Source organism: Schistocerca gregaria, chromosome 4, assembly GCF_023897955.1.
Source record: "Schistocerca gregaria isolate iqSchGreg1 chromosome 4, iqSchGreg1.2, whole genome shotgun sequence".
In the NCBI taxonomy this organism is placed as follows: domain Eukaryota; kingdom Metazoa; phylum Arthropoda; class Insecta; order Orthoptera; family Acrididae; genus Schistocerca; species Schistocerca gregaria.
The window spans coordinates 373,613,926-373,641,142 of NC_064923.1; the positions used below are offsets into that span (position 1 = coordinate 373,613,926).

The 27,217-nt window shown below is 42.7% G+C and overlaps 1 protein-coding gene and 1 long non-coding RNA gene across 2 annotated transcripts in view; one reads left to right on the plus strand and one right to left on the minus strand.

Annotated features, from left to right (window-relative positions):
• Positions 1–18,064: 18,064 nt before the first annotated feature.
• Positions 18,065–18,351, minus strand: LOC126266792 (uncharacterized). Its single transcript, XR_007548924.1, has 2 exons — positions 18,272–18,351; positions 18,065–18,200 (listed from the first exon to the last, which is right to left on the minus strand). It is a non-coding gene; the product is annotated as an uncharacterized LOC126266792 (long non-coding RNA).
• Positions 18,352–18,382: 31 nt separating this feature from the next.
• LOC126266791 (ADP-ribosylation factor-like protein 2) overlaps positions 18,383–27,217 on the plus strand; it is an 86,200-nt gene continuing 77,365 nt past the window's right edge. The window contains exons 1-2 of the mRNA XM_049971334.1: positions 18,383–18,544; positions 20,420–20,530. Of these exons, the coding sequence (XP_049827291.1) occupies positions 18,480–18,544; positions 20,420–20,530 (176 nt within the window). The 5' untranslated portion in view covers positions 18,383–18,479. The remainder of the gene's footprint in view (positions 18,545–20,419; positions 20,531–27,217) is intronic.

Consider the following 27,217-nt stretch of genomic DNA (forward strand, 5'->3'; position numbering starts at 1 on the left):
CGTTGGGCAAGAGATTCATGATAAATGCAAGCTAAGTAAGGAGCCAATGCACTCGAGTACTTTCTGTAAAACCAAATTGGAATCCCATCAGGACCTGGCGATTTATTTATGTTCAACCCATTCAGCTGCTTCAGAACCCCAGGGATGTCTATCACTATGTACTCCATACGAAATCTGTATGAGACTCAAATGGCGGTATGTCTGTATGATCCTCCTGCGTGAAAGATTTCTCAAATGCTAAATTTAAAATTTCAGCTTTCGTTTTGCTGTCTTCCGTTGCCAGGCCAGACTGATCAGTGAGTGACTGGATGGAAGCCTTCGATCTGCTTACCGATTTTACATAAGACCAGAATTTCCTTGGGTTTTTCAGCAAGATCTTTTGCTAACGTATGACGGTGGTAGTGGTTGAATGCTTCACGCATTGCTCTTTTTACAGCAGCACGAATCTCTACTAACTTTGACTGTCCTCATTCTCCCAATCATTCTTGCACCACGTGTGCAACTGTCTTTGCTTCTTGAGCATTCTCCGAATCGAACTGTTAAACTAGGGTGGGTCTCTTCCGTCTGTAACCCATTTTTTTCAGCACATACTTGTCCAATGCATGATTTACAATGTGTTTAAATTTTTTCCATAATTCTTCCATGTCCATCATACCGGAAGTAAATGAAGTTGATTCATTTACTAAGTGGGATGCTAACAACTGCTTATCTGCTCTTTCTAGTAAGAATACTCTCCTAGCCTTCTTGAGTGAGGGTTGGGTTGGGTGTGGGATTGAAGGGACCAGACTGCTAAGGTCATCGGTCCCTTGTTCCACGATAAAATCACACGAAATAAAAACTGTCAGTCGTTAAAAACGGAGAACTGAGACAAGGGACGACACAATACAAGAAAGACAGACAAAGACCAGACAAACGGAACTAAAATCACACCGAGTGTGAAGGTGGTTGGCCGACCATGAAAATAAGGAAAAGCCAACCACCAAATGACATTAAAACCCACAGTTTAAAACCACAGGCCAAAGGCCCAAGTGAATACAGGAAATAAAAGGACAAACACTCAAATCATACGATAAAAACCCCCTGCCCGAATAAAGCTCAACATGAGGTCCGCCATAGCAACGTCATCACATAAAAGGGCAGGGAGGGTATCAGGCAGCGCAAACGTCTGCCTGAGTCCTGTTAAAAGCGGGCAGTCCACCAAAATGTGGACCACCGTCAGAGCTGCCCCGCAGCGACTTAGCGGTGGGTCCTCCCGGCGCAACAAATGGCCGTGCATCAGCCACGTGTGGCCAACGCGCAGCCGGCAGAGGACGACAGAGGCCTTCTGAGAGGCCCGCATGGAGGAGCGCCACACACCGGTCGTCTCCTTCACCGCCCGAAGTTTGTTGGGCGTGGGCAGGGTGCGCCACTCGTCACCCCAGGCACCAAGCACTTTCTGGCGCAAAAGCGACAGGAGATCACACTCCATAAGGCCGAGTTCCAGAGCCGGTGAACTCACTGCCTGTTTAGCCAGCGTGTCAACCCGCTCATTACCCGGGATGCCGGCATGACCTGGGGTCCAAACAAAGACCACGGAGCGGCCGCAACAGGCAAGAGCATGGAGCGACTCGTGGATGGCCATCACCAGACGGGAACGAGGAAAGCACTGGTCAAGAGCTCGTAAACCACTCAGGGAGTCACTACAGATGACAAAGGACTCACCTGAGCGGGAGCGGATATACTCTAGGGCGCGATAGATGGCAACCAACTCGGCAGTGTATACACTGTTCCCGGGTGCCAGCGACCGTTGCTCACAATGATCCTCTAGAGTAAGAGCGTAACCAGTGCGACCAGAGACCATCGAACCGTCGGTATAGGCCACGGCAGATCCGGAAAACTCGGCAAGGAGAGAAACAAAGCGGCGGCGGAGGGCCGGAGGAGGGACCGAGTCTTTCGGACCCTGTGCCAAATCCAGCCGAATGCATGGTCGGCGCACACACCAAGGGGGCAGACGGAGATTGGCCCGGAAAACAGGCGGGAGAGGAAAAAACTCAATCCCACACAGGAGAGTCCGGATGGGAACCGCGATCGTGCACCCTGACCGGGGCCGCCTGTCTGGAAGATGGACGATCGAGTGCGGGAACAGGAGACGGTAGTTGGGATGCCCTGGCAAGCTACAAACGTGGGCAGCATAAGCGGGCAGAAGTCGGTCGCGCCGGATCCGCAATGGAGGAACACCAGCCTCCACAAGTAAGCTGTCAACAGGGCTTGTCCGAAATGCTCCTGTGGCGAGTCGGATCCCGCAGTGATGGATAGGATCCAGCAATTGCAATGCTGATGGCGATGCCGAACCATAAGCCACACACCCATAATCAAGGCGGGACTGGATCAGCGCTTGATACAGCCGGAGAAGGGTGGACCGATCGGCACCCCATCCGGTGTGGCTAAGGCAACGGAGAGCGTTTAAATGCCGCCAGCATGTTTGTTTAAGCTGCCTAATATGAGGCAGCCAAGTCAACCGGGCATCAAATACCAGTCCCAAGAACCGATGGGTCTCTACCACAGCAAGAGGTTCACCATCAAGGTAAAGGCATGGCTCAGGGTGAACCGTGCGATGCCGGCAGAAATGCATAACGCAGGTCTTAGCGGCCGAAAACTGGAAGCCTTGCGCTACAGCCCACGACTGCGCCTTGCGGATAGCGCCCTGCAGCAGACGCTCAGCAACTGCAATGCCAGCGGAGCTGTAGTAGAGGCAGAAGTCGTCTGCATACAACGAAGCTGCGACGGACGATCCCATCGCCTCAGCGAGCCCATTGATCGCAATCAAAAACAGGGAGACACTGAGGACAGACCCCTGTGGGACCCCGTTCTCCTGGACCCGGGAGGAACTATGGGACGCAGCAACTTGCACGTGGAAGGAACGAGACGATAGAAAATTCTGAATAAAAATCAGGAGCGGGCCCCTAAGACCCCACCCACGAAGTGTGGCCAGGATGTGATATCGCCAAGTCGTATCGTACGCCTTCCGCATGTCGAAGAAGACGGCAACCAGATGTTGGCGGCGTGCAAAGGCTGTACGGACGGCAGACTCTAGGGAGACCAGATTATCGACGGCAGAGCGGCCTTTACGGAACCCACCCTGAGACGGAGCCAGAAGGCCTCGAGACTCGAGGAGCCAACTCAACCTCCGGCTCACCATACATTCTAGCAACTTGCAAAGAACGTTAGTGAGGCTTATGGGGCGGTAGCTGTCCACCTCCAGCGGGTTCTTGCCAGGTTTCAACACGGGGAGGACGATGCTTTCTCGCCATTGAGACGGGAACACACCCTCAACCCAGATGCGGTTGAAAACATCTAGGAGGCGTCGCTGGCAATTCACAGAGAGGTGTTTCAGCATCTGGTTGTGGATGCGGTCTGGCCCAGGAGCCGTATCAGGGCAAGCAGATAGTGCACTCTGGAATTCCCAGTCGCTGAAAGGAGCATTGTACGACTCCGCGTGGCGCGTGTGAAAGGAAAGCCTCCAACTTTCCAACCGCTCTTTCCGGGAGCGGAAGGCCAGTGGGTAATTCGTAGATGCGGAACACTGAGCAAAATGCGCTGCTAACCGGTCCGCAATCGTGTCGGAGTCAGGACACACCACTCCATTCAGCGAAAGCCCAGGGACAGAGACAGGCGGCCGATAGCCATGGAGTCGCCTAATCTTAGCCCAAACCTGCGATGCAGAGGTACAGACGCCAATGGTGGAAACATACCGTTCCCAGCACTCCTGCTTCCGTTGGCGAATAAGGCGTCGGGCACGGGCACGGAGCTGTTTAAAAACGATGAGGTTCTCCAAGGACTGGTGCCGCTTATGGCGTTGAAGAGCCCGCCGGCGATCTCTAATCGCCTCTGCGATCTCGGGCGCCCACCAAGGCACAGTCCTCCGCCGAGGGGACCCGGATGAACAGGGAATCGCAGATGCCGCCGCAGAAACGATGTCGGTGGTGACCGACTGAACCACCGCATCAATGGTGTCATGGGAAGGAGGTGCGATAGTGGCAAGAGAGGAAACAAGCCCCAATCAGCCTTATTCAGAGCCCATCTGGAGGGGCGTTCAGAAGAGTGACGCTGTGGTAGTGACAGAAAGATGGGGAAATGGTCACTACCACATAAGTCGTCATGGACACTCCAGTGGATGGATGGTGAAAGTCCGGGGCTGCAGATAGAAAGGTCGATGGCCGAAAATGTGCCATGGACTACGCAGAAATGTGTCGGCTCTCCCGTGTTTAAGAGGCAGAGGTCAAGCTGCGAGAGAAGAGTCTCGACATCTCTACCTCGGCCAGTAATCGCGGCGCTACCCCACAGGGGGTTATGGGCGTTAAGGTCGCCCAGTAACACAAAAGGAGGAAGCAGTTGTGCTATCAATGCAGCCAACACATGACGCGAGACATCACCATCTGGCGGAAGATACAAACTGCAGACAGTAATAGGCTGAGGTGTCCACATCCTTGCAGCGACAGCCTCTAAAGGTGTGTGAAGAGGTACACATTCGCTGTAGACAGAGTTAAGGATGTAGACGCAGATTCCACCAGATACCCTCTCATAAGCTGCCCGGTTCTTGTAATAACCCCGATACCCACGTAGGGCAGGGGTCCGCATTGCCGGAAACCAAGTTTCCTGTAGGGCAATGCAGAGGAAAGGGTGACTGCTGATGAGTTGGCGAAGCTCAGCAAGGTGGTGGAAAAAAGTGCTGCAGTTCCACTGGAGTATCGCTTTGTCCATGTCCGAAAAAGGTGTGAAGGGGCCGAGGAGGCAGATCACGCCACTGGGTCACCTGCTGCCACCAATGGAGGACCAGTACAATCTGCTTCCATGGTGTCTGAGGGTCCGGCGAGATCCAGGTCCTCAGCGGACGCCCGGATCTCCACCTTATCCTCGGACGCAGAGCCTGTAGGGAGCAGGGGGGTGGATGCCACTGCGTGTTCCTTGGCCCTAGAGGTCTTCTTCTTCGTCTTGTCTCTCTGGTCCTTGGGTTTCATTGGCTGGGAGGGCTCCAGCGAGTCAGTCTCCGGGACGGAGGAGGAGCGGGAAGCCCTGCGACCAGCCACTGGTCTGCTTTTCTTCCATTGGCTGACGTCACCCTTCCCAGAGGCGGAAACCTGGGAAGGAAGGGACCCTTTCCCTGCTATTCGAGCCGGGGAAGTTTGAGGCTTGACCAGCTTAGAAGTAGGGACTGATGTCCCCGATGGTTGGGGGGTTGCTGCTCCTGAGGCAGGTAGTGCAGGAGCAGCAGGGAGTGAAGTGCCCCCCACCATCAAGGGGGCAGGTGTAGCATTCCGGCTCTGAGAGATGGCAGTCTGAGGGAGAGCTAATGGGGCCATAACAGTAGTAGCCGCGGCGTAAGAGGCAGTCATTCGAACAGGATGGAGGTGTTCGAACTTCTGCCTGGCCTCAGTGTATGTCAGGCGGTCCAGGGTCTTATACTCCATGATTTTGCACTCTTTCTGGAAGATCCTGCAGTCCGGCGAGCAAGGCGAGTGGTGCTCTCCGCAGTTTACACAGATGGGAGGCGGAGCACATGGAGTATTGGGATGTGATGGGCGTCCACAATCTCGACATGTGAGGCTGGAAGTACAGCGGGAAGACATATGCCCGAACTTCCAGCACTTAAAGCACCGCATCGGGGGAGGGATATATGGCTTGACGTCACAACGATAGACCATCACCTTGACTTTCTCAGGTAAAGTATCACCCTCAAAGGCCAAGATGAAGGCACCGGTGGCAACCTGCTTATCCCTTGGACCACGATGTACGCGCCGGACGAAGTGAACACCTCGCCGCTCTAAATTGGCGTGAAGCTCGTCATCAGACTGCAATAGAAGGTCCCGATGGAATATTATGCCCTGGACCATATTAAGACTCTTATGGGGTGTGATTGTAACCGGAACATCCCCCAGCTTGTTACAATCGAGTAACCGGCGGGACTGGGCGGAGGATGCCGATTTGATCAAAACCGAGCCCGAGCGCATTTTGGACAAGCCCTCCACCTCCCCGAACTTGTCTTCTAAGTGCTCGACGAAGAACTGAGGCTTCATGGATGTAAAGGATTCACCATCAGCTCTCATACACACCAGGTAGCGGGGCGAGTATGGTTCGCTGGCATCCTTAGTCTTTCGTTCCTCCCATGGTGTAGCCAGGGAGGGGAACAATTTGGGGTCATATGTGGTTGCATTGTATTGAGCCCTGGAACGCTTAGAGACTGCTGGCGGCTGGCCGCCAGCAAGAGATGATGTACCACGCTTCATTGCGGGTCATCCGCCCTGATGCCACCTACTCCGACCAAGGGCCCTCCCCACGGGCGCCACCCAGCCTCAGCAACGACCACCTGGCAGGATGGCCATTGCCGGGAGTCCCAATGCCCCAAGGAGATAGGCATCTACTCCTTGGCATACGTGGGGACTTAACGGCACTGGCATCAGCAGAGCGATCCCTGTGTAGTCAGGGGGCTACAACCAACAGGGTACATGGCGGCCCCACCACAACGGACTGGTTACCGTGCTGGATTTCAGGTGATGTAGTCCAATATCGTCATTGGCGCATAAAGCGACACAGCATAGCAGACTGCAAGAAACTGCACCCAAGAACAAATCCACGCCCAAGAGATGGTAGGTGAGCGGGACTGCTAAGCGATGACGACAAACCTGGCTAGAGATGGTAATGCATGATGGACACATCGCTCCTTGTAAGGCGCCCTTCCCCAATCGGCTCGCTCTTCGGAAAATTTAGAAGGATGGAGGTCAAACCCGTTAGGGGACCATCTCACAAGGCCAAAACGTTTGAGACTCCTTTTAGTCGCCTCTTACAACAGGCAGGAATACCGTGGGCCTATTCTTACCCCCGAACCCACAGGGAGGCTTCTTGAGTGACTTTTTAACTTTCATAACCATAGTCATAATGACAACATCATGATCAGTAATCCCTGTCTCAACACTGACATCATCGATGAGGTCTGGTCTTTTCGTGGCTACCAGATCTAAAATATTTCCATTACGCGTTGGCTGTCGATTTAGCTGCTCAAGACAGTGTTAGGATAATGTGTTCAAAAGTAATTCACCCGACGGCTTGTCTGTACCACCTGTAATGAATACATAGACATCCCAGTCTATACTAGGTAGGTTGAAGTCGCCTCCAACTAATATAGCATCATCCGGGTACATCGGCGATACAGAATGTAGACCCACTTTGAATGATCTAGAACTGTCACAGTGGAACCTGGTGGCTGGTAATAGCACCCAACAATTAACTGTATTTCCCCTAGCCCTGTTAAAAGCCTCCAGATAACTTCACAATCACACTCAACTTCGACCTCAGTAGACACAATATTTTTGTCAACTGCAATGAAGACACCACCTCCTACGGTGTCTAATCTGTCTTTCCGATACATGTTCCAGCCCTCAATAAATATTTCAGAACTTCCTATCCACGAAATGTTTCAGAACTTCCTATCTCAGGGTTCAGCCAGGTGTCAGTCCCGAGAAGAATTTGCGCGCCACACCCTTCCTGGAGGGCAGTAAATTCAGGAACTTTATTCCGAACACTCTGAAAATTTACTGCTAATATCTTGATAGCTGAAGTGTCTTTACACTGAGCGCGTCCTGATTTCTCGCCCTGCACAGTGACTGGTGAGTGTTCAGCAGGACACCTCATACTACTGCCTAGGCCATCACTTTTGAGTGGCACCGTGGATCCTTGGTTAGACAGCGCACATTACTGCAGTACAACTGATGACAGCTACACGTGGTACTAAGATAGACTTACCACATGTCAGTTTGAAGTAAATGTATCAGATATATTTCAAGGTGATACTAAAAGCTTTGAAGTTTACCGTGTGATCATAAAATTGATCATTTAATTCCAGTGTGAGTCAAATTCACTCATATCAGTTTATCATACAACTTCCTGCAGTTCCATCAATGATCAAAAGTTTGAATACATACATATATTCTGGATTCATCCAAAATTAAAACACATTTTTAGTCATGTTTATGTGCCTATTGGTGACTCAACACTCCATCTGTACAGTGACTTGTTACCTTTATTCCTAATCCACCAAAGAGTTTCTATTACCTTAAATGTATATTAACTCTCATAGGGTACATTGATTTGATAATTAAACAAGATACCTTCATTTCTGAAAATGTATAAATAAGATTTCAGATTTTTTTTTTACCACTATTAAAAATGTAAATGAGCTGTAGCTTATGTTTGTAAGTAATATGTGGGTAATTCCCAAGGATGTATAGGTACAATGGACAATGCTTTACTCAGTCACAGTTAGCAAATGAAAGTGCGGGCAACATGTGTTGATATGTGAAAACAATTACTTAAAATATCATTTTAACTTGCTTCATTGTTTTCATCCCTTAATAATGCCCTGAATGTTTTTATTCTTTGAGTCTTTCTTGTATTCCACGTGTTTTACTTTTTTTTTAATGCAAGACTCTACTACAAGGGGCAGTCAAGGCTTCCATTTGAAGGACATACAGTCCACAATTGGTATGCCAATCAAGCACAAGTGCTGTGAGCACTGAGACAATCATCCCAATGACGCCAAGAGTGAAGATACCTGTTTGGTGAACACCGTGTCCTGCTGCGCGAAGAAGTCTTAAGGCCTGCTGCACATCTTAATCTGAGTGGAATCAGAACTTTTTTTAAGATACCAAAGGCATAATAATCAAATGAGGACAAATCAAGACTATAGGTAGGCAGGGGGGTGCTCGAGTGTGTCCCACTTCAGTTGGCGTAACTTCTGCATTATGACATTGTGATAAAGGTATGTGCGCTGTCATAAAGCAGTAGCATCCTTTGTCGCATCATTCCACAACCATGTTTTTAGACAATGATGACGTGCCATACACAACCTTCATTTTCCTATGGATGTTTACCAATGTTTCTCCTTCAGCAGCCAAGAATTTATAACAGAACATTGGTCCTGTTTGAATGCATTTAGTAATAACACCGACGTAGTTCACATTTCCATGTTTACGGCATGCATGTTCGAAAGACACAAATGCCACACTAATCCCTTGCCACCTAAATGTCAGTTCCTATAGACCAATATCGGAGTTGTGCAATGTTGCATATACGCTGCAGCAATACCCTCAAATGGAAACTTTTTGACTGCCCCTTATATTTCACAATACTTGGGACAGTAGAGTTTTAAGTCTTAGTGAACACCGCCTGTCATTACTTGTTCATGCAGTACACTATCTTCTTTGTAAATTGAGAGTATTCTAGGATGTAGCTATAAAAAACACAGTCATACAACTTACTGGAAAAAATAATTAAAAACTAGTCCCTTTCAGCAGCTCTGTCTGCTGAAGAACTTCCCCTTAAAATTCTACAGAATGACTAGATCAAGTAATTTTACACTAACGTTAAATGATTTTTATGCTGATGTACAGTACACTTTTATTTTCCTTACAAGCTACTAGTGTTGCCAGTTTTGGAAATGTCCTCTCAAACATTAGTTAACAATGTACAGAACAGACAAAATTTTCCCTTGTATTGCTTTCTGCACATACTTCACTCAGGTTTGGTGTGCCAATACCCTTGAAGAATTAGGCCTTTTTAGGATTAGAGAAGATTCTTCTGTAGGATTCCACTTTTATCGCATTTTCCTAAACTACCCTTAGCTCTGTTATCTGTCCATAATGATCTAAGAGGTCAAGATTTCTTTATACAGTATGAAACCACACTCCAAGAAAATTTTGGAGACTTTTCAGGTATATTTTCTGAGTATTTTGGAATATGGGACCTATGATCTCAAGTGGCTGATTACATCATAAAAGTAAGTAATCACCACCCACAGGTTAGTCCTTAGGCCTATAGCAAATGACCAATTGTGGCTCATAAGGCAGTAAGAGGAGTGATTTATGATCGTGGGATGTGATCAGCATGTTACCAATCCCTCCAGCTGTTATTACCAGAAGATGAACCTAATGATGCCATTGCTGCTTTATTCAAGCACAATGAGTGCACACTGTACCGGAATTCCCTACCCTGGAAGTGTCCACCACTGTAGTATTAGTTTATGATCCCTGCCCACCAAGACGTTGGATGCTGCCTGGTGGCATTGCAGGCACATGACACAGTTAAAGTACATAAGCACAGCAGACATGGACGGAGGTTCACCCCAGTGAAGATAGGGTTGCAAGTGGGGAAATCCATTGAGATACACAACTTCGACAAAGGGCAAATTATTATTACACATAACCTGTGAATAAGTATCTCGAATATGGAAAAGCTGGTTGAATGTTCACGTGCTACTTTTGTGAGCATCTACGCAAAAAGGTAAGAGGACAGTTGACTACTGATCAATGAAAACATGTTGGCTCTTACGGTGACTCACATTTTTTCCTTCAGTTTATCAATGGTCGTTTCCATAAATGCCATCATTGAGGTGAATGGCGGCTTGAAAAGTGCAGCGTGCCATGGATGCAGCCTGTTGGGAGCAGCATTATGTTATGGGAGACACTCTCCCGTGCTTGCATGCGACCTGCAGTAGCAATCAGAGACACTGATAGCTGCGAACCACCTGCATCCCTTCATGCTTGATGTCTTCTCTGACGGCGATGTTATCTTTCAATGTATAACTGTCAGAGTCATGGACCCGGAACCATGCTACAGAAGTTTGAGGAGCATTGTAGTGAACTCACAATGTCTCAGCGACCAAATTCACTTTATGTAAATCTTACGGAACCCATCTGGGTCACTATCGGACTTCATAACAGCATATGCAAATCAGTGGCGTTATTTACGTGAATTACATGATCTGTGCATAGACATCTAATCCCACAAACAAACCAACAAACTGTCGGATCACTGATAAGTAGAAACAGTAATGTAAGATGGACTAACATGCTATTAAGCAGGTGGTCATAATGTTTTGGCTCATCAGTGTATATCAACTAGTTGCACAGATGAAGAGAATGAACGGATGTATAATGAGATAAAAGAAATTATTCAGTTAACAGAGACAGAAATTTAATGGTGACAGTTCATTTATATATGACAGGACAAATTGTGGAACATGGACTGAGGGGAAAGGAATGCATGAGGAAGCCACCCAATAGAAATTTTGCCAGAACATAATTTAATCGCCCCTAAAGCTTGGTTGAAGAATCAAGAAAGAAGCTTGTATATGTGGAAGAGACCTGGAGATACTATAAGATTTCTGACTGATTATAAGAGGCGTGTTTTTCTAAGTAAGTATCATTCTGAAATAAAAATAAAACAAATAAAATTTTCTTGGCAATTTTATTTTTACATGTCAGTCTGTACTTTAATCTACTTTTCTACATAATTCACATCAATTTTAAGGTGATTATCATTGTACATCCAGATTTGAATACCATCCTCATATAAATCTGCCATGTGAGCATAACTTTCAACAATTTAAAAGTTCTGTAACAATTGCATAAAGCACACTTCTTGACACTTCACGAAACACGTCACATAATGTCACTTGTTAATCAACTTTGTGTACCAAATTGTAAGTAATGACTGGATGCCACCTACTTCATTCCTAATTACACATATGTTTGGCCATCTTTAAAAGCTCTTGCCCATTTCTGTACCAACTCATCACTTGTAAGTATCTGATTTGATCCATTACAAAAGGATCTGAAAGCCTGCAACTGTGAAAACAATAACTCATCTGCTACCAGTCACTATTTTCTTTACTTAAATTTATATATAGTTTTCATTGCCTGGCTTGGCACTAATAATCTAATTTGATCCAATACAAATGGTTCTGAAAGCCTGAGACTGTGAAAACAATAACTGATCTGCTCATCAGAAACATTTGTAATGGATCAAATCATATTTTTAGTGCCAAGCCAGCCAATGAAAGTTATATATAAACATAAAAAAAAGAAAATCGTGACTGGTAGCATAAGAGTTATTATCAATTCATGTAATTGTTACAGAACATTGAAACTATCAAAAATTGTGTACAATATGAAAATTGCCTTAATATTGGTGGGATTAAATGTAGATTAAAGTATACGCTTTCAAGTATAAACACAATTGCTGCAAAAAGTGTACATGTTAAAAAAAAAAAAAAAAAAAAAAAACACCTTCAATGATGGTAAGACAAAGATTTCAAAAACAGATGTTAAACTGCAAGACATTTCCAGGGGCAGATGGGCACTCTGACAATAATTTAGTGGTTTTTTCCCAAAAAGGTAGGAAGTACTGGATATTGGACTTGCATAAATTAAAGGAATTAGAGGTTACTGAGTGTTTTAGAGACAACAGTAGACTGAAATTAGGCAATGGAATACAACAGAAGAATGGCCAACTTTGAGTGATGAAATAGGGAAGGCAGCAGAGGATATCATACATAAAAAGACAAGGCATAGTAAAAGCCCATGACCAATTCAGCACACATACAATGGAGTAAGTGAAGGAGACGAAAGTGAAGAGAGACATCTAAAAAAATACAACAGACAGAAAGTGGAAAAAGGTTATTAAGCAGGACTGGCTATAGGACAAATGCAAGACTGCAGAAGCATGGGCAACTAGGCAAAAATTAGAGATCACGGGAGAAAAGAGAAATAACAAGATGATTATCACGAGTTGAGATGACAAGCCAGTATCAAGCAAAGTCTGGAAAGCTGAAAGTTATAGGCCTACATGAAGTGTAATGGTGACAAACCTTAGGACAGTATTATAGAAAGAGAAGTGGTATAAGGTGAAGATGAGACAGGAAACATGATACTGCAAGAAGCAGCTCACAGAACGCCAACATACCTAAGCAGAAACAAAGTCAATGACGTAGATGACATCCCCTCACAATTATTGAGATCACTGGCATGGCCAAACATGTCAGAATTATTCTATCTGGTGGGCAAGGTATGAAACACATGAAATACCCTAAGACTTCAGGAAGAATGTAGTAACTCCAGTTCCACTAAAGGCAGATGTTGATGAGTGAGTACTACCAAATAAGAGTTTAATAGAAAATGGTTGCAAAACATTGAAACCAAGTATTTACAAAATAATGAAAACTCTGGTTGAGGTCGACCTTACGAAGATTAATTTTGGTTCTGGAGAAATGTATGTACTTGCCAGCAATACTGACCCTACGACTTATCCTAAAGATAGGCTGAAGAATGACAAACCTATGTTTTTAGTATTTGTATATTTAGAGGAAGCTTTTGACAATGTGGACTGAAGGTGCTGGGGCTAAAATAAAGGGGGTGAAAAGATTATTTACAACTTTTATGGAAACCAGACTCAGTTATAAGAGTTGAGTGGTGTGAAATGGAAGCCGTGGTCTAGAAAGGCATTAGACAGAGGTGTAGCCTATTCCCGCTGTTATTTACCCTGAACATTGAGCAAGCACTAAAGGAAACCAAATAAAAATCTGGAGAACGGATTAGAGCTGGGGGAGGAAAAAATAAAAACCTTAAGGTTTGCTGATGATACTGTAATTCTCAGATACAGCAAAGGACTTTGAAGAGCAGTTGAACGGAATGGACAGTGTCTTGAAAGGCAATTATAAGATGGACATCAGTAAATTAAGTGTAATGGAACGTAGCTGAATTATTTCAAGTGAGGCCGTGGAAATTAGATTATGAAATGACACATTAAAAGTAGTTGATTTGTTTTGCTGTTTGGGACAGAAACTGATGCTAGCTCAGAAAGGGGAGATATAAAATACATACTGGCAATAACAAAAATGCATCTCTGAAAAAGAAAAAGATTAAACTATGAATATAAATTTAAGTGTTAGCAGATATTTTCGGAAATTAATTGTTTGGAGTGTAGGCTTGTATGGAAGTGAAATATAGACAAAAGACAATTCAGTCAAGAAGGATGTTGAAGAGTAGATCAAATAACAAATGAATGGTACTGAATCAAATTGGGGAAAAAGAAATTTATGGTATAAGGTGAGTAAATGAAAGGATCAGTTTATATGATACATCCTGAGGCATCAAGATCGGTCAATCTGGTAATGAAAGAAACTTCGAACCAGTATTCAGATACGACCACCGAAAACCACAGAAAGACAACGACAGTTAGGGACAGACTACAAAGACAACTTGACAGAATGGCAAGTCTGTAAAGTGAACCAAATCAAGAGCCTAGATGTAGCAATATCAGGAACCAAGCAACACTGAATACAATGAACAATATGAAAGTGCAGTAGAAACATGACTGAGATACGAGCTCCTGCGCTGCTAGCTTTATGGCAGGCTACAGGCGCCTAGTGCCGAGGTGGCTACAGCAGTGCTAGCAAATATTAGGAGTGTGACTTAGCTGCTGTCATCTAGGTCCATTCATTCTGGTGGGCTTTTGAGCTGGTAAGGCTGGGATACCAGCACCTGCAGCAGCATCAGCACCATCACCACAATTCAGTTTTCTCCAAGTTGAATTTTTGGTTAGCCTCATAACATCATTTAACATTGTGCAATACCAAAAGTGCTAAAAATGTTTAGACACTTTTCACCAATTTCAACCATAACACATCAAGATAATGATATAAGATTCTATTAGTTGCTGGAGCTAAGGCTGTCGAGGAGGAGGAGGAGGAGGAGGAGGAGATTAGTCCTATCGACAACTAGGTAATTAGAGATGGAGCAGAAGCTTGCATCGGGGAAGGAATTTAGTCATGCCCTTTCAGAGGAACCATCCTCGCATTTGCCTAAAGCAATTTAGAGAAATCACAGAAAACCAAAATCAGGATGGCCCAACATGGGTTCGAACCATACTCCTCCTGAATGCGAGTCCTATGTGCACCACCTCGCTTGGTGACTGTCCAGGGTTCAGTCAATTTGTTGAAAAATATGTCCACATTGTCAATTACTTTTTGTTGATGTACGATTTGTTAGTTCAATGACTGACATTTCAAAATTTCTATCTACACTGATCAGGTCTTGCCTGGCTTTAAGAAAGATCCCATTTTTGATGCAAACATACAATCCCCCATTGTTTATGATAGTTCTAGTGATAGTACATGCTGTATTTCAGTGTATCTACACCAGTGACCTATACTAGATACCACTCACGTTCGATGCCTGTAAACCAACTTCGCTGCCTGTACTTTATTTTAGGCTGCATATACTGAAGCAGTATTGGTAACTGTGCACATTTCTGCTTTGTATGTCCTCAAATATTTTTCTTCTTTCCTATTACTGGTGTGTGTGTGTTCTCCATTGTAGTTTGTTCCTCTACACTGATTGAGATACTTTTCAGGCAGGGGATCCTGTTGTCATGATCTATCACATTAAAAAAAGCCCACTTTTCCTACCAATGTGCCAACAGGAACTTTACCATGCATGGCCCACCCTGACCACCTACAATCTTATAACGAGGTTCACCAATCTATACTATTGAGACCTAGTGTAACCTCATCCCATATCCTCAACTGTCAACAATGCATTCTCATCTTGGATGCAGTCATCAGCACCATTTACAGTTTGATAGGTGCTCATTCATGGCACAAATTAAGGGGCTATTTTCTTTGGGTCTCGACCTGTCTGTGCACGGTCTCTCTCTCCAGGTATTCCCTGTCCTACCCACTATTACTACCCGATTATCTTTAGTGAAATTCTTGTATGAAAATACTCTTTCACCTGATTGTGCCCTGCAGTTGGCTTGGAAAAAGCAGCTGGTGATCTAATAATCTAACTACTCATTTACTCTCTGGCACGACAACTACCAAGTAGCAGCACTTTCTTCTTCCTAGCATCCATATCATGGTGCACATTTCTACCTATATTTCTGCTGGAGGCTCATCCCAACTATGACAGTAGCAATCTGTTTCTGGAACTTGCAACAAAACTGCCAGGCTGTGCTCTCCTACTAGCTGCTAGTTCCCAACCACTTCCTTTCATTCTCTGTAGGTTGTACTTGGCTGCTTCCTACTGTGACTAAAGTGCACAGATCTTTCTTTCCTGATCCTCCATAACCATTGCACATCTTGTAATGCCAAGAAACAGCCTCTGTAGCTTCTTCGAGGGCTTCCTCTGAACAATCAACCCAGTGAACCAATTTAGTACAATCCTCATAATAAATCCTACTACTCACTTTCTCACTTTGCCATGATAGCTTCCACAGTCTGCAGACATATTATATTACTAGAAAACACATTCAGTACAAAAAGTATATGTAAAAACACATGAGATCTAGTACAAAGTTTGTTGCATGCACGAGTTCAGTGTACTACCTGTACATAAACAATTGTCTGACCTAGGTTGTGTCTACTGAAATTTTAGCATACAGATAAAGGATGCTACAAGGTAGCTCACTAGCTTCTCTCCTCCTGTACTCCAACTCTAGTCTCACACCTCATCTTCAATATACTGCACTCAAACAGAAATGGTACATCCATCACCTAGCCAAGCTACTTTAAGATAGTCAAGGTCTTGAGGGTCTTTTCTTAACAAAAATCAATTGCAGTAACAATCTCAGCCTTTTATGTGATATGAGATTCACTAACATTGCTTAAATATGTAAAGGAAAGAGAGCAGTCTTTATCTCATAACTAAAATATTTTAACTTAAAAAAATCAAAAATAAAATAATAGAATTAATACAAAATATTTTCCAAGTTTAAAAAGTAAACCCTGACTTTCCTGCAACTTGTAAAATCTACAAATTAACAGCAAGTGAGGTGTTATTGCAAATCTTGATTTGTGATGGAAAATCATAAAAACAATCACACAAAAGGTACTACACAGTCCTGATAAGTCTACTACTAACAGCAATATCAAAGAAACTTCAGTAAACTTTTCAACAAAGCACACCTCCAATTCAACAACAGGAAGTCAGGTATGCATAATTTTTCCCTCTTTTTCATGAACCACAACAAAACAAAAATATCAAATATAAACTTTTTAATTTTATGATGAGCAAAGTATATAACGTACAAAAATATCACAACTAATGTACAGTGTAAACCTGAGAAAGAACTTTCAGACAAAATAAAGCAGTCATTCATCAAACTCTTTATTGTAAGTTGATACAGCAGAAATTTTAACTTAGAAAACAAATGCTGCTTCAAAAATATAAGATTGTAATTAGTAAATGAATTATTGTACAACTATGTTTGAGAACTATTCTCCCATATTTTCAAATTACTAATCAAAAAAACTGTATGGAATATAAACATAGATCCATTCTTCACTGTGTTTTCTCATTACTGAGGAGAAGCTTGGCACAATTTTGCTGAAGTGTTATTACCGTCATTACAATCTTACTTAAAACATAAGAAATCACCAGTATGTAACACTAAACTTGTTACAAATAAAGAGTTTAAATCACTTTGTAACGTATTTTCCTTCTTGTCAGAAAAAAGGAAACATTAAGTACGCCTCAACATATTAACACACATCAATTACTTATCAGCCTTATGTACAGAATAATCAGCACCTGTCAAGTTCTAGTAATCTAATAAACTACAGCATCTTCTCTCTCATCAATTATTATACATTTCCAACAATTGGGTGCACGACATTATAATACAGTTGCGACTGGTACTGGGTTTAAAAAACAATAGATACATGCTTTATAAAAAAATACAAGACTTTAATTATTTACAAATGTTAAGGTGCTTCACAAGGAATATGAACAGTACATGACATCAATGGATATCTGTTTCTCAGTCTATTCAATACTGTTAATAGAAATGTTCCAATTATCTATCCCTATTATTTGTGTAGTGATAGTCAACTCCTAAGCTACTGCTGTCAAAAATCCTGAAATGAGCCAGCAGCGACATTGTGTAATGTGGTAGATAAACATACGACGAATAGCAAATAAGTGCTACAATGATAACAATCATCCCATCTTTATAAACTGTTAAGGAAATATCAAACACAAATTTAAGTATTAAATTTAATTTCAACAAGCTTCGCGCATCCAAGTACTTATCTACTATTATTGTACCCAACACTAAAAAGGATACTCAGTAACTTCTTTTCCCAGGGCTCGAAAACGTACATACACGTAACGAGTTCATACTGTAGGTACCAGTATGACAACAGTTTCCAGATTTTCTCAAGCATTTTTCATAGGAATATCACACTGTAACATCCAAAAAGATGTAATTTTCTGTAGTAGCGAAAGCCCTTAACCCTTTCTCGAACAATCCAACTAAACTAAATATCAGTCCTTTGTTTGCGGGTGCTGCCAACATCCGAATTCCGATCAGTGCTTACACGCGTGAATAACCTGCAAAATACATTCCTCACGTTTAGTACGCAACATCTGTAATATTTAATAGAATAAATCATGGTTCTTACAAGAGGGATCTCATTCCAAATGACACGATAACACGCTCATTACATCTACTGTTAACATACATATCGAATACGTGAGAGATACCAACTTCTTACACTGTTGACACTTGAGGACAGTTGAATGACTTGTTTATGTATGTTTAACACAATAGTTTGAAAAGTAGTTTTGAATTTTATTTAATCATCCGGGAAATTGTGCTTGACAGCCGGAATGGGTCTTCTCACCGTCTTGAAGAAAATGAAGATGAAAGAAAAGGAAATAAGAATACTAATGTTGTATCCTTTATTTACCTCGTGAATTTTTCATCAGAAAGCCTTCTACCTATTTTCTGATTATTGCAGAGTACTTAGTGCAGTTTTAACGTGTGTATGCTGATGATAGGCTTTGAGAATAAGAACCCATACATCTTTCCGTTTGAGCTTGCATATTGTACCCCAATGAACTGACTGAAACGCGACAGGTCCAAAAGAGAGTGGTATGGTATAAATTACGTACTCGGCACCAACGACGCTGTCATTCTGAACCTGTAGGAGTTTCTGTTGTAATAATATATTTCTCTAAGTCATACTGGGTGACAATTAATTCAATTTTGTCAACACACACACACAGCTCATGAAATTATACTTTTAACTGTGCCTGTATCAATATCCAGGAAATCACTTAACAGGTAGGTGTTCTGTTTTCTCGTACCAGAAATTGAGGGACCGAAACCGTAGTGACAGTAGACACTGAGGTAAGGGATTAGAAAAATGTTTAAGAAATATCCGTGTTAGAAATTGGCAGGAAAAGGTGCTGGTGCGCAGGCCAAGATCAGTAGGCCAAATATCGGTGTACTGTATGAAATTTCATACCATTGTTTTGTCTCATGGGTTAATGATGATCAGTTCATGGACCTGAGGGGAAGCTCATGCGTTATGTGGTTACCTTTTGAAAAAAATATACTATGGTCTGGATCAAGTATTCATTCCCCACTCATTCCAAACACATAAAAGTAAGATTTATAGACTTCGCTGATCATGCTTTCAATATGGTTACTTAATTGGTATGATACCCATATGTCAAAGGAAGGGAAAGGGAAATCACCTTTACAAACCTAACTCAAAAGAACAAAGCTTATTGCATGTGGGAACGAATTGGTTTGTGGAAAACTGCACTTGGATGAAGCATGAGAAGGACAACTCCTAATGTTCCTCAGAGGAATCTATAAATAATCTAACCTGGTTTTCTAATCCTTTTAAAAGCTGTAATCTTTGCTGCTGTGTGCAGGATAAGGGCTAATCTTCAGAGTCTTCGTCTTTAAAAAATATTTTACAGTATATAGGAAGAAGAAGGAGAAGCTCAAACAATATTGTACCTGAAATTTCACTTGGCCTACATAGTTCAAATGAGATTCACGATGGCAACAAACCACAACTACTGGAGAAATGACTATTATTAAAATCTAACCAGCCAAAATAACTATAAACTGCTAAATATGAACTCAAGCTACCAACCCAAACCACAAAATCATGAGAAACAACTCTCGTATCTGACAAATAAAGCTAGGCTGGCCCTTAACCAACAACTAGTAAATTTCATTGTATGATTCATACCTAGTACCAAACAAAAACCACAAAAATGAAGTTTCAAACCATTAAAAACATTATTAACTAACAATCACAAAACCAAAAACAAATCACTAGCCAATAACATGTGACCTTAAAATAACTCACTGACAAATCAACAAAAACAAATCCCTTTATACTTATCATGCGGCACTAAGGCCAATGCTACACTTACATAATTCACAAACAATATAGGAACCCGAACATCCCATGCTAGTGTGTGCCACCTTTTACTCCAACATGCCCTTTGCAAGCATAACCTGCAAGATGCTGCACCACAGTGATTTCATACAAGACAACACTGTTACACCTCAGATCAAATCCAAATGCTGGTTCTGTTGTTTTCAGTTGACCTGTGCCAGATGAACCTGGGGAAAAAATTACACAGCCTTTAATGGAAAATTATTATGTGTATAATAATTTTTTAACAGTGATATGTTGTTATACACACACATCATGTACTTTGTAATCAGAGACCTGTTTGTATGAAATTCTTTGTGTCAGAAGTATATTTATTTATGGAAATGACCTTAGCCATTTTTTCAGAGGACTAGACAATGCAGGCAAAACAACCATTCTTAAAAGGTTTAATGGTGAGGAAATAGATACCATATCACCAACACTTGGATTCAACATCAAGACACTGGAACATCGAGGGTAAGTTTGTGATTTGGCACCATTAATTGTATTCATTTAAGTTTGCAACCAGATTTTAAACCATACAATGATCAGCTTGTAGAGGACCTTTCCTGTACTCAAATTTTGAAATACTGGTTATAGTTCCCTTACAAACTCTGATATCCAAACATGTTAGATTCCATTCATATTGCTTATTAACTTTCTTCTTTGCAGCATGACACAAAGTCAAAGCAAACCACATTAATGCAGTGGTTAACTCTATATGCAGCTGAAGTAAAATATTCAAGAATATTCAGCCATCTATAGGCTTAGGTGTACTTTCACTGAGAATCACTTGAGGACGGCCATTTTAGTGGACCAAAGACATTTCTGTATGTGGTTTCAAACCACATCTTACCCATGTCCCTTCCCCTCATGCTACCATACCTTCTTTTGAGCTTTTTAAATTAAGTTTTCAACACAATGACAGATTTTCTTAATTCTGTTTACTTTTTCCTGATACATAGTCATTAAAACTGTCACTTCTAGCATGTAACATGCAATATGTTGGGCAATGCAAGGACCAACTGACCTCCTACCATATAAGTGTGCACCAGTTCAATAATTTGCACACATTTTGCTGGTTGGCACCATATTTACGTATCTACAATATTTAGATAATTACCTCTAAAGAAAATATCAGTGATATAAAGTGTGATGTTGAATCTGTTAATTGAATAATAAATTTCAAAAACAATTAAAAACAAATATAGTTATACAGCTACATGCTGGCCTTTTACAGCTTTGTAACTGACTAGTTATTTCTATTCATGAATTCTTTTATTGTATAGAAGTAGTTTTTATGGAGGAATAACTTTAACCTCAATTTGAAAACACTTCTGCTTTCTGTTAATATTTAGTTCCATTGCAAATTATGAAATAAATTTAGAACTATATATTTCATTTCTGTCTGTGCCAAAGATAGATTCTCTAGAGGAATGTAGGAATCATTTTTCTTCTAGTATCATATTTGTGAATATTTCTTATTACTTTTAAACTGTACGAATTGTTGACTGAAAATTTGTCAGTGAATAAATGTATTGCAAGGTGAGGCTGTAGTTAATATTCTCATGTGCTCAAATGGTTTCTGCCTACAAGATGTATTTGTGTGAACACAGTTTGTTTTCACCTAGATGCTGACTTCCTAAAGTGTGAGGGTATTTCTTCTGTCTTGTATATCTTTGCACACCAGGTGGACTAGTTTTGTTGTGGCTGGCTCTCCCAAGGATTTCAGCAATTCTGAAGGACAGTCTTCTACACCAGGGGTCTTGTTTTGATGTGGGTCTTTCAGTGTTCTGTCAAGTTCTTATCGCAGTATCGTATGTCTCATCTCCATTTACTTCCTCTCCCCTTTCTAAATATTACTGTCAAGTTCATTTTCCTTGGATGGCCCTTCTGTACATTCCTCTCACTGATCCAGCTTTGCTTGTGTGCCCAGAACTCACTTGTCATCTGAGCTCTTGATATTCATAGAGCTACTTCTCTTTTATTTTCATAGTCATTTCCACAAGTCATGCATTATTGTACAACTTTGCATTTTGCATTTTCTGTCACATAATTTTTTTTTTTAGAATTCTTTTTTTCCATTTGCTTGCTTCTTTCGTGATCTTAAACCAAGTGTTAGCAATCAAAGTGTGTTCTGGGCAGAATTCTACCAGGCGGCTTCCTCTTTCATTTCTTTCCCTCCAGTTCATATTCACCTACCATTTTTTCCTTCTCTTTCTTTTCCTACTATTGAATTCCAAACCCCATCACTATTAAATTTTCGTCTCCCTTAAGTAACTGAATAATTTCTTTATCTCACCACATATTTCTTCTACCCTTTCATTATCTGCAGAGCTAATTGGTGTACAAACTTATTCTACAGTGGGGGTGTGTGCTTCATGTCTACCTTGGCTGCTTTAATGCTTTCACTATGCTCTTCAAAGTAACTTAACGGCATTCCTACTTTCTTATTCATTATTAAACGTATTCCTTCAGTACACCTGTTTGATTGGATATTTATAACCCTATGTTCACTTGATCCATAGTTCTGTTCTTGCAGCCACCAAAATTCACTCATTTCTGCTATATCTTACTTCAACCTAGCCACTTCTCTTTTTAAATTTTCTAACCCATGTGTCTGATTAAGGTATCTAATATTTCACACTCTGATTTGTAGAATGCCAGTTCTGTTTATCTTGATGGCGAAACCCTTCTAAGTAGGATCTGAGTGGGGCACTATTTTATCTCCAGAATATTTTACCCAAGAGGATGTCATTATCATTTAACGATACAGAAGAGCTGCAAGTCATCAGGAAAAATTACAGTGTAGTTTCCCTATGCTTTCAAGTGTTCACAGTGCCAGCACAGCAAGGCTGTTTTGGTTATGTTACAAGACCAGATCAATCAGCCATACAGACTGTTGCCCCTGCAAGTACTGAAAAGGCTGCTGAGCCCCTTGAGGAACCATTTGTTTGTCTGACCTCTCAACAGATCCCTCTCTGATGTGGTTGCCCTTACAGTACGGGTATCTGTATCACTGAGGCACTCTAGCCACCCCACCAATGGCAAGGTCCATAGTTCATGAGGGAGGACTGGAAATGTTATGCAGTTTAAAATGTGATTTCAAAATCTCTGTCTTGTAATTACATAACCTATTTGAAATCTTCCAATGTTTTCAGCTTTGTTTCACATATGTAACATCCTGTCATGATTTTCTTCAGCAACACAGATTTTATCAAGCACAAATCACAGAAAGTTTTACTCTTCCGAAAATACACAAAATTAAACACTTCTGGAGGTGGAACCTCTTGGTCAATACAGTAATCTAGAAGTTTGTTGAACAGCTCACATATTAGTGCAGGAGAAAACTGTTTGTGAATTTGACTGTGAAATATTTGAATATGAATCATTTTCTTGGTGCATCCACTTGCTGTTGGTTCATTCACTGAAAACTGTCAATTGAACTGAGAGTCATATTTGGAACACCTGCAAGTCCATGCTTGAGCCAAAAAAGACAAAGAGTAAACCACGTAGCACATGGTTGTTGTTCACAGGTTTATTGGGAAACATGCTACAAATATGGCTAGTTGTGACAAGTGAGGCCTTTGCAGTTCACAGCAGACCTTAGATCTGCCACAGGTGTTTCACCAAATGACTTGTGCCAGCAGATATATACTTCCATGTCATACCGAGGGACCGTGCTGTGTAATTATATTAAATGATCCATTGATTTGTCTGGCAGGATTACTGGACACCTCTCCTCATTAGTTGGTCCATAAGGCTGGAACGTTACTGGCTGATGCAGGGGAGAATGAGGTGGGCAAAATGTGACCTGACGCAAAAGCCGGACTGTGGTTTTGGATGCTGCCAGTGCTACAGGAGCAGTGATTGGATCTGGCACTGGAGAGGCAAGAGGCTATACTGGTTCAGAATTGTGGCTTCCTGCTGATTTCAGAGAAGGCTGTGGATCAGACATCGTCGTCGGCTGATACTCGTATCCGAGTTTTCATTTCTCTCCTGAGATTTCCTTATGTCACGGTTCAGGCGTGGAAGTGTCGTTGATGGCTTAGCAATCCAATCCTAGCGTGGAACAGGCGGCCACAGACATTACAGCTGATGGAAGGTGGAGGACGTAGCTGAGCCTGGAGGAGTTTACGTCTCCGGCGTTTGTCATCCTCCATTCTTCGACGTTCCAGCTCAAAGTTTTGAAGAGCATTTGAGGTAACTTAGTGCCAGCGACTTCGGTCTTCTGCTATTGTGGACCAGTTACTCGGATCAATGTTCAAGTTTTTCAGATTTTTCTTGTACTGATCATTATAACGTTTGAGAGGGGCACCTCGTGGCCTTTTACCTGTGCTCACTTCGCTGTACAGCATTTGGCGTGGAAGTCTGTCATTTTTCATCCGCTGGACATGTCCGACCCATCTTAGTTGATGCCCAATGATAAGAGCTTCCATGCTATACATTTTTGCTTTCTCAAGAACAGCCGTGTTGGATATGAAGTCATTCCATTTCAGGCTCATGATATATCTTAGCTTCTGTTGGTTGAAGCATTCTAGTTTTTTCAGATCACAGCGATATAATGTCCAGGTTTCGCAACCATATAGCAGGGTGGAAATGACTACAGCTTTGTACACCAGCAGTTTGATGTACAATGTTAGGTCTTTATTCAGGAAGACACGCTTTGTAAGACGTCCAAATGCTACATGGGCAGCACATAATCTATTTTCCACATCTTTTCCAGATGAGCAGTTAGATTGTTCAAGTGGCTCTGAGCACTATGGGACTTAACATCTATGGTCATCAGTCCCCTAGAACTTAGAACTACTTAAACCTAACTAACCTAAGGACAGCACACAACACCCAGCCATCACGAGGCAGAGAAAATCCCTGACCCCGCCGGGATTCGAACTGGGAACCCAGGCGTGGGAAGCGAGAATGCTACCGCACAACCACGAGATGCGGGCAGCAGTTAGATGACAGTATGCTTCCCAGGTAGAGGAAATGGTCCACATGTTCCAAGGGTGTATCATAAATGGATATGCTGAAGTCAGGAACGGAGGAGCCATTAGTTGGCTGCGCCATCACCTTTGTCTTTGGAATATTGATGGAGAGACCAAATCATTCGTACGCCCTGCTGAAGGAATCAACTGACAGCTGCAACTCTGCAGGTGAAAGAGCTGGAGAAGCATTGTCATCAGCATACTGCAGCTCTGTCACATGAGTGGTACTGGTGAACCTTTTTGAATGGAGTCTGGACTGGTTGAATAATCCTCCATCAAACCTGTACTTTAGTTCTATTCCTGCATTGTTTACAGTTGTCTCATAAAGCATAGCTGCCAGATACAATGCAAATAATGTTGGTGCAAGAACGCATCCTTGTTTAAGCCCACTTGTTATTGGGAATTCAACAGTCGTTTCATTCTGGCAGAGGACCTGTCCAGTCATATCATCGTGGAGAACTTCAATCAGGTCAACAAAATGTTCAGAGCAGCTGAAGCGTTTTAAGACCATCCACATGGCTTCTCTGGGAACTGTATCAAAGGCCTTTTCTAGATCGCAGAAAACAAGTAGTAAAGGCTTTTGCTGTTCTTTGCACTTCTCCTGTAGTTGTCGCGCACAGAAAATCATATCAATTGTCCCTCTTGAAGGTCGAAACCCGTATTGAGACTCGGGTAGTATAGTCTCTGAAAGTGTCTGGAGGCGATTTAAAAGGATTCTTGCAAAAATTTTGCCAGTGACAGAGAGTAGAGATATTCCCCGGTAGTTACCACAGACACTTCTGTCGCCCTTCTTGAAAATGGTGACAATTCTGGATTTCTTCAAGTCAGCTGGTACCTTGCGGGTTTCCCACATCAATAGAATGAGTGAGAAGAGTCTAGTTTTTAGAGGCAAGCTGCCACCCTCAGTAAGCTCCATCGGGATACTGTCAGGTCCAGGAGCCTTCCCAGGTTTCACACTCTTGAGTGCCTTGCAGAATTCTTGAAATGTTGGAGGATCAGCCATCCAGGGTTTTGGATGGTGCTGTGGGACATTTTTGAGAAAATCTCTAGCGGTAGTAGAAGGGCGGTTTAACAGTGAGCTGAAGTGCTCTTTCCAACGATTTAAGATGTCCTGACTTTCAGTAAGAATGGTGGAGTTGTCAGCAGCTTTCAGTGTTCCAGATGAGGAGCGAATAGGTTCATACAGCTCTTTAATACTAGTGTAGAAGCCACGCAGGTTCCTTGCATAGGAAAGATTTTGGAGTTCTGTGGCTTTCTGTTGCCACCATTTGTTCTTGATTACGCGTATTTCACTTTGACATTTCTGCTTTAGTTCTTGAAAGTGTGCTTTCTTTTCTGTGCAGGATGGATCTTGAGCAAGGGATAGGTAAGCATCCCACTTTGCATGATCATGGCTTGGATTTCTCCATGGTTGTCATCAAACCAGTAACTTCTTTTCCGTGCACTAAAACCAACAATATTCTCAGCAGTTTCTTTGATGATGTTCTTTAATGTGGTCCATTCTTGTTCGATGTCATCTGTGGTTGCTGGAGCTTTGTTAAGTTGTTCGGACAGTACATCTTGACCGAGCGAGGTGGCGCAGTAGTTAGCACACTGGACTCACATTCGGGAGGACGACGGCTCAATCCCGCGTCCGGCCATCCTTATTTAGGTTTTCTGTGATTTCCCTAAATCGCTCCAGGCAAATGTCGGGATGGTTCCTTTCAAAGAGCACTGCCGACTTCCTTTCCCATCCGTCCCTAATCAGATGAGACCGATGACCTCGCTGTCTGGTCTCCTCTCCCAAAACCAACCAACCAACCAGTATGTCTTGGAAGTGTGAGCGAATGTTTTTGTTGTTCAGGTTGCTTATGTTGACATCAGACCCGATACATACTGGGGGTCTGATCTGTGTTGTCCTTGTCTTAGTCCATAGGGATTATAGATGGTGGCTGAAGAACTGGGGATTCCATTCAGTCACTACCTGGGGTGTTGTCGTGAAACAGGATCATACATATGCCATTGCTGGTCCTTGAGGTGGGTGAGGTTACTGCCACTAGGGTGACAGATCTGGAGACACTTAGGGTCAGATGTTGCAAATGGAGCTGATGCCTCAAGGTATGGCCATCAGGGTGAACTAGCATCCTTGCTAAATGCTGATGGACCCACATATCCAGCCAGGTGTATGTCAAACTTGCAT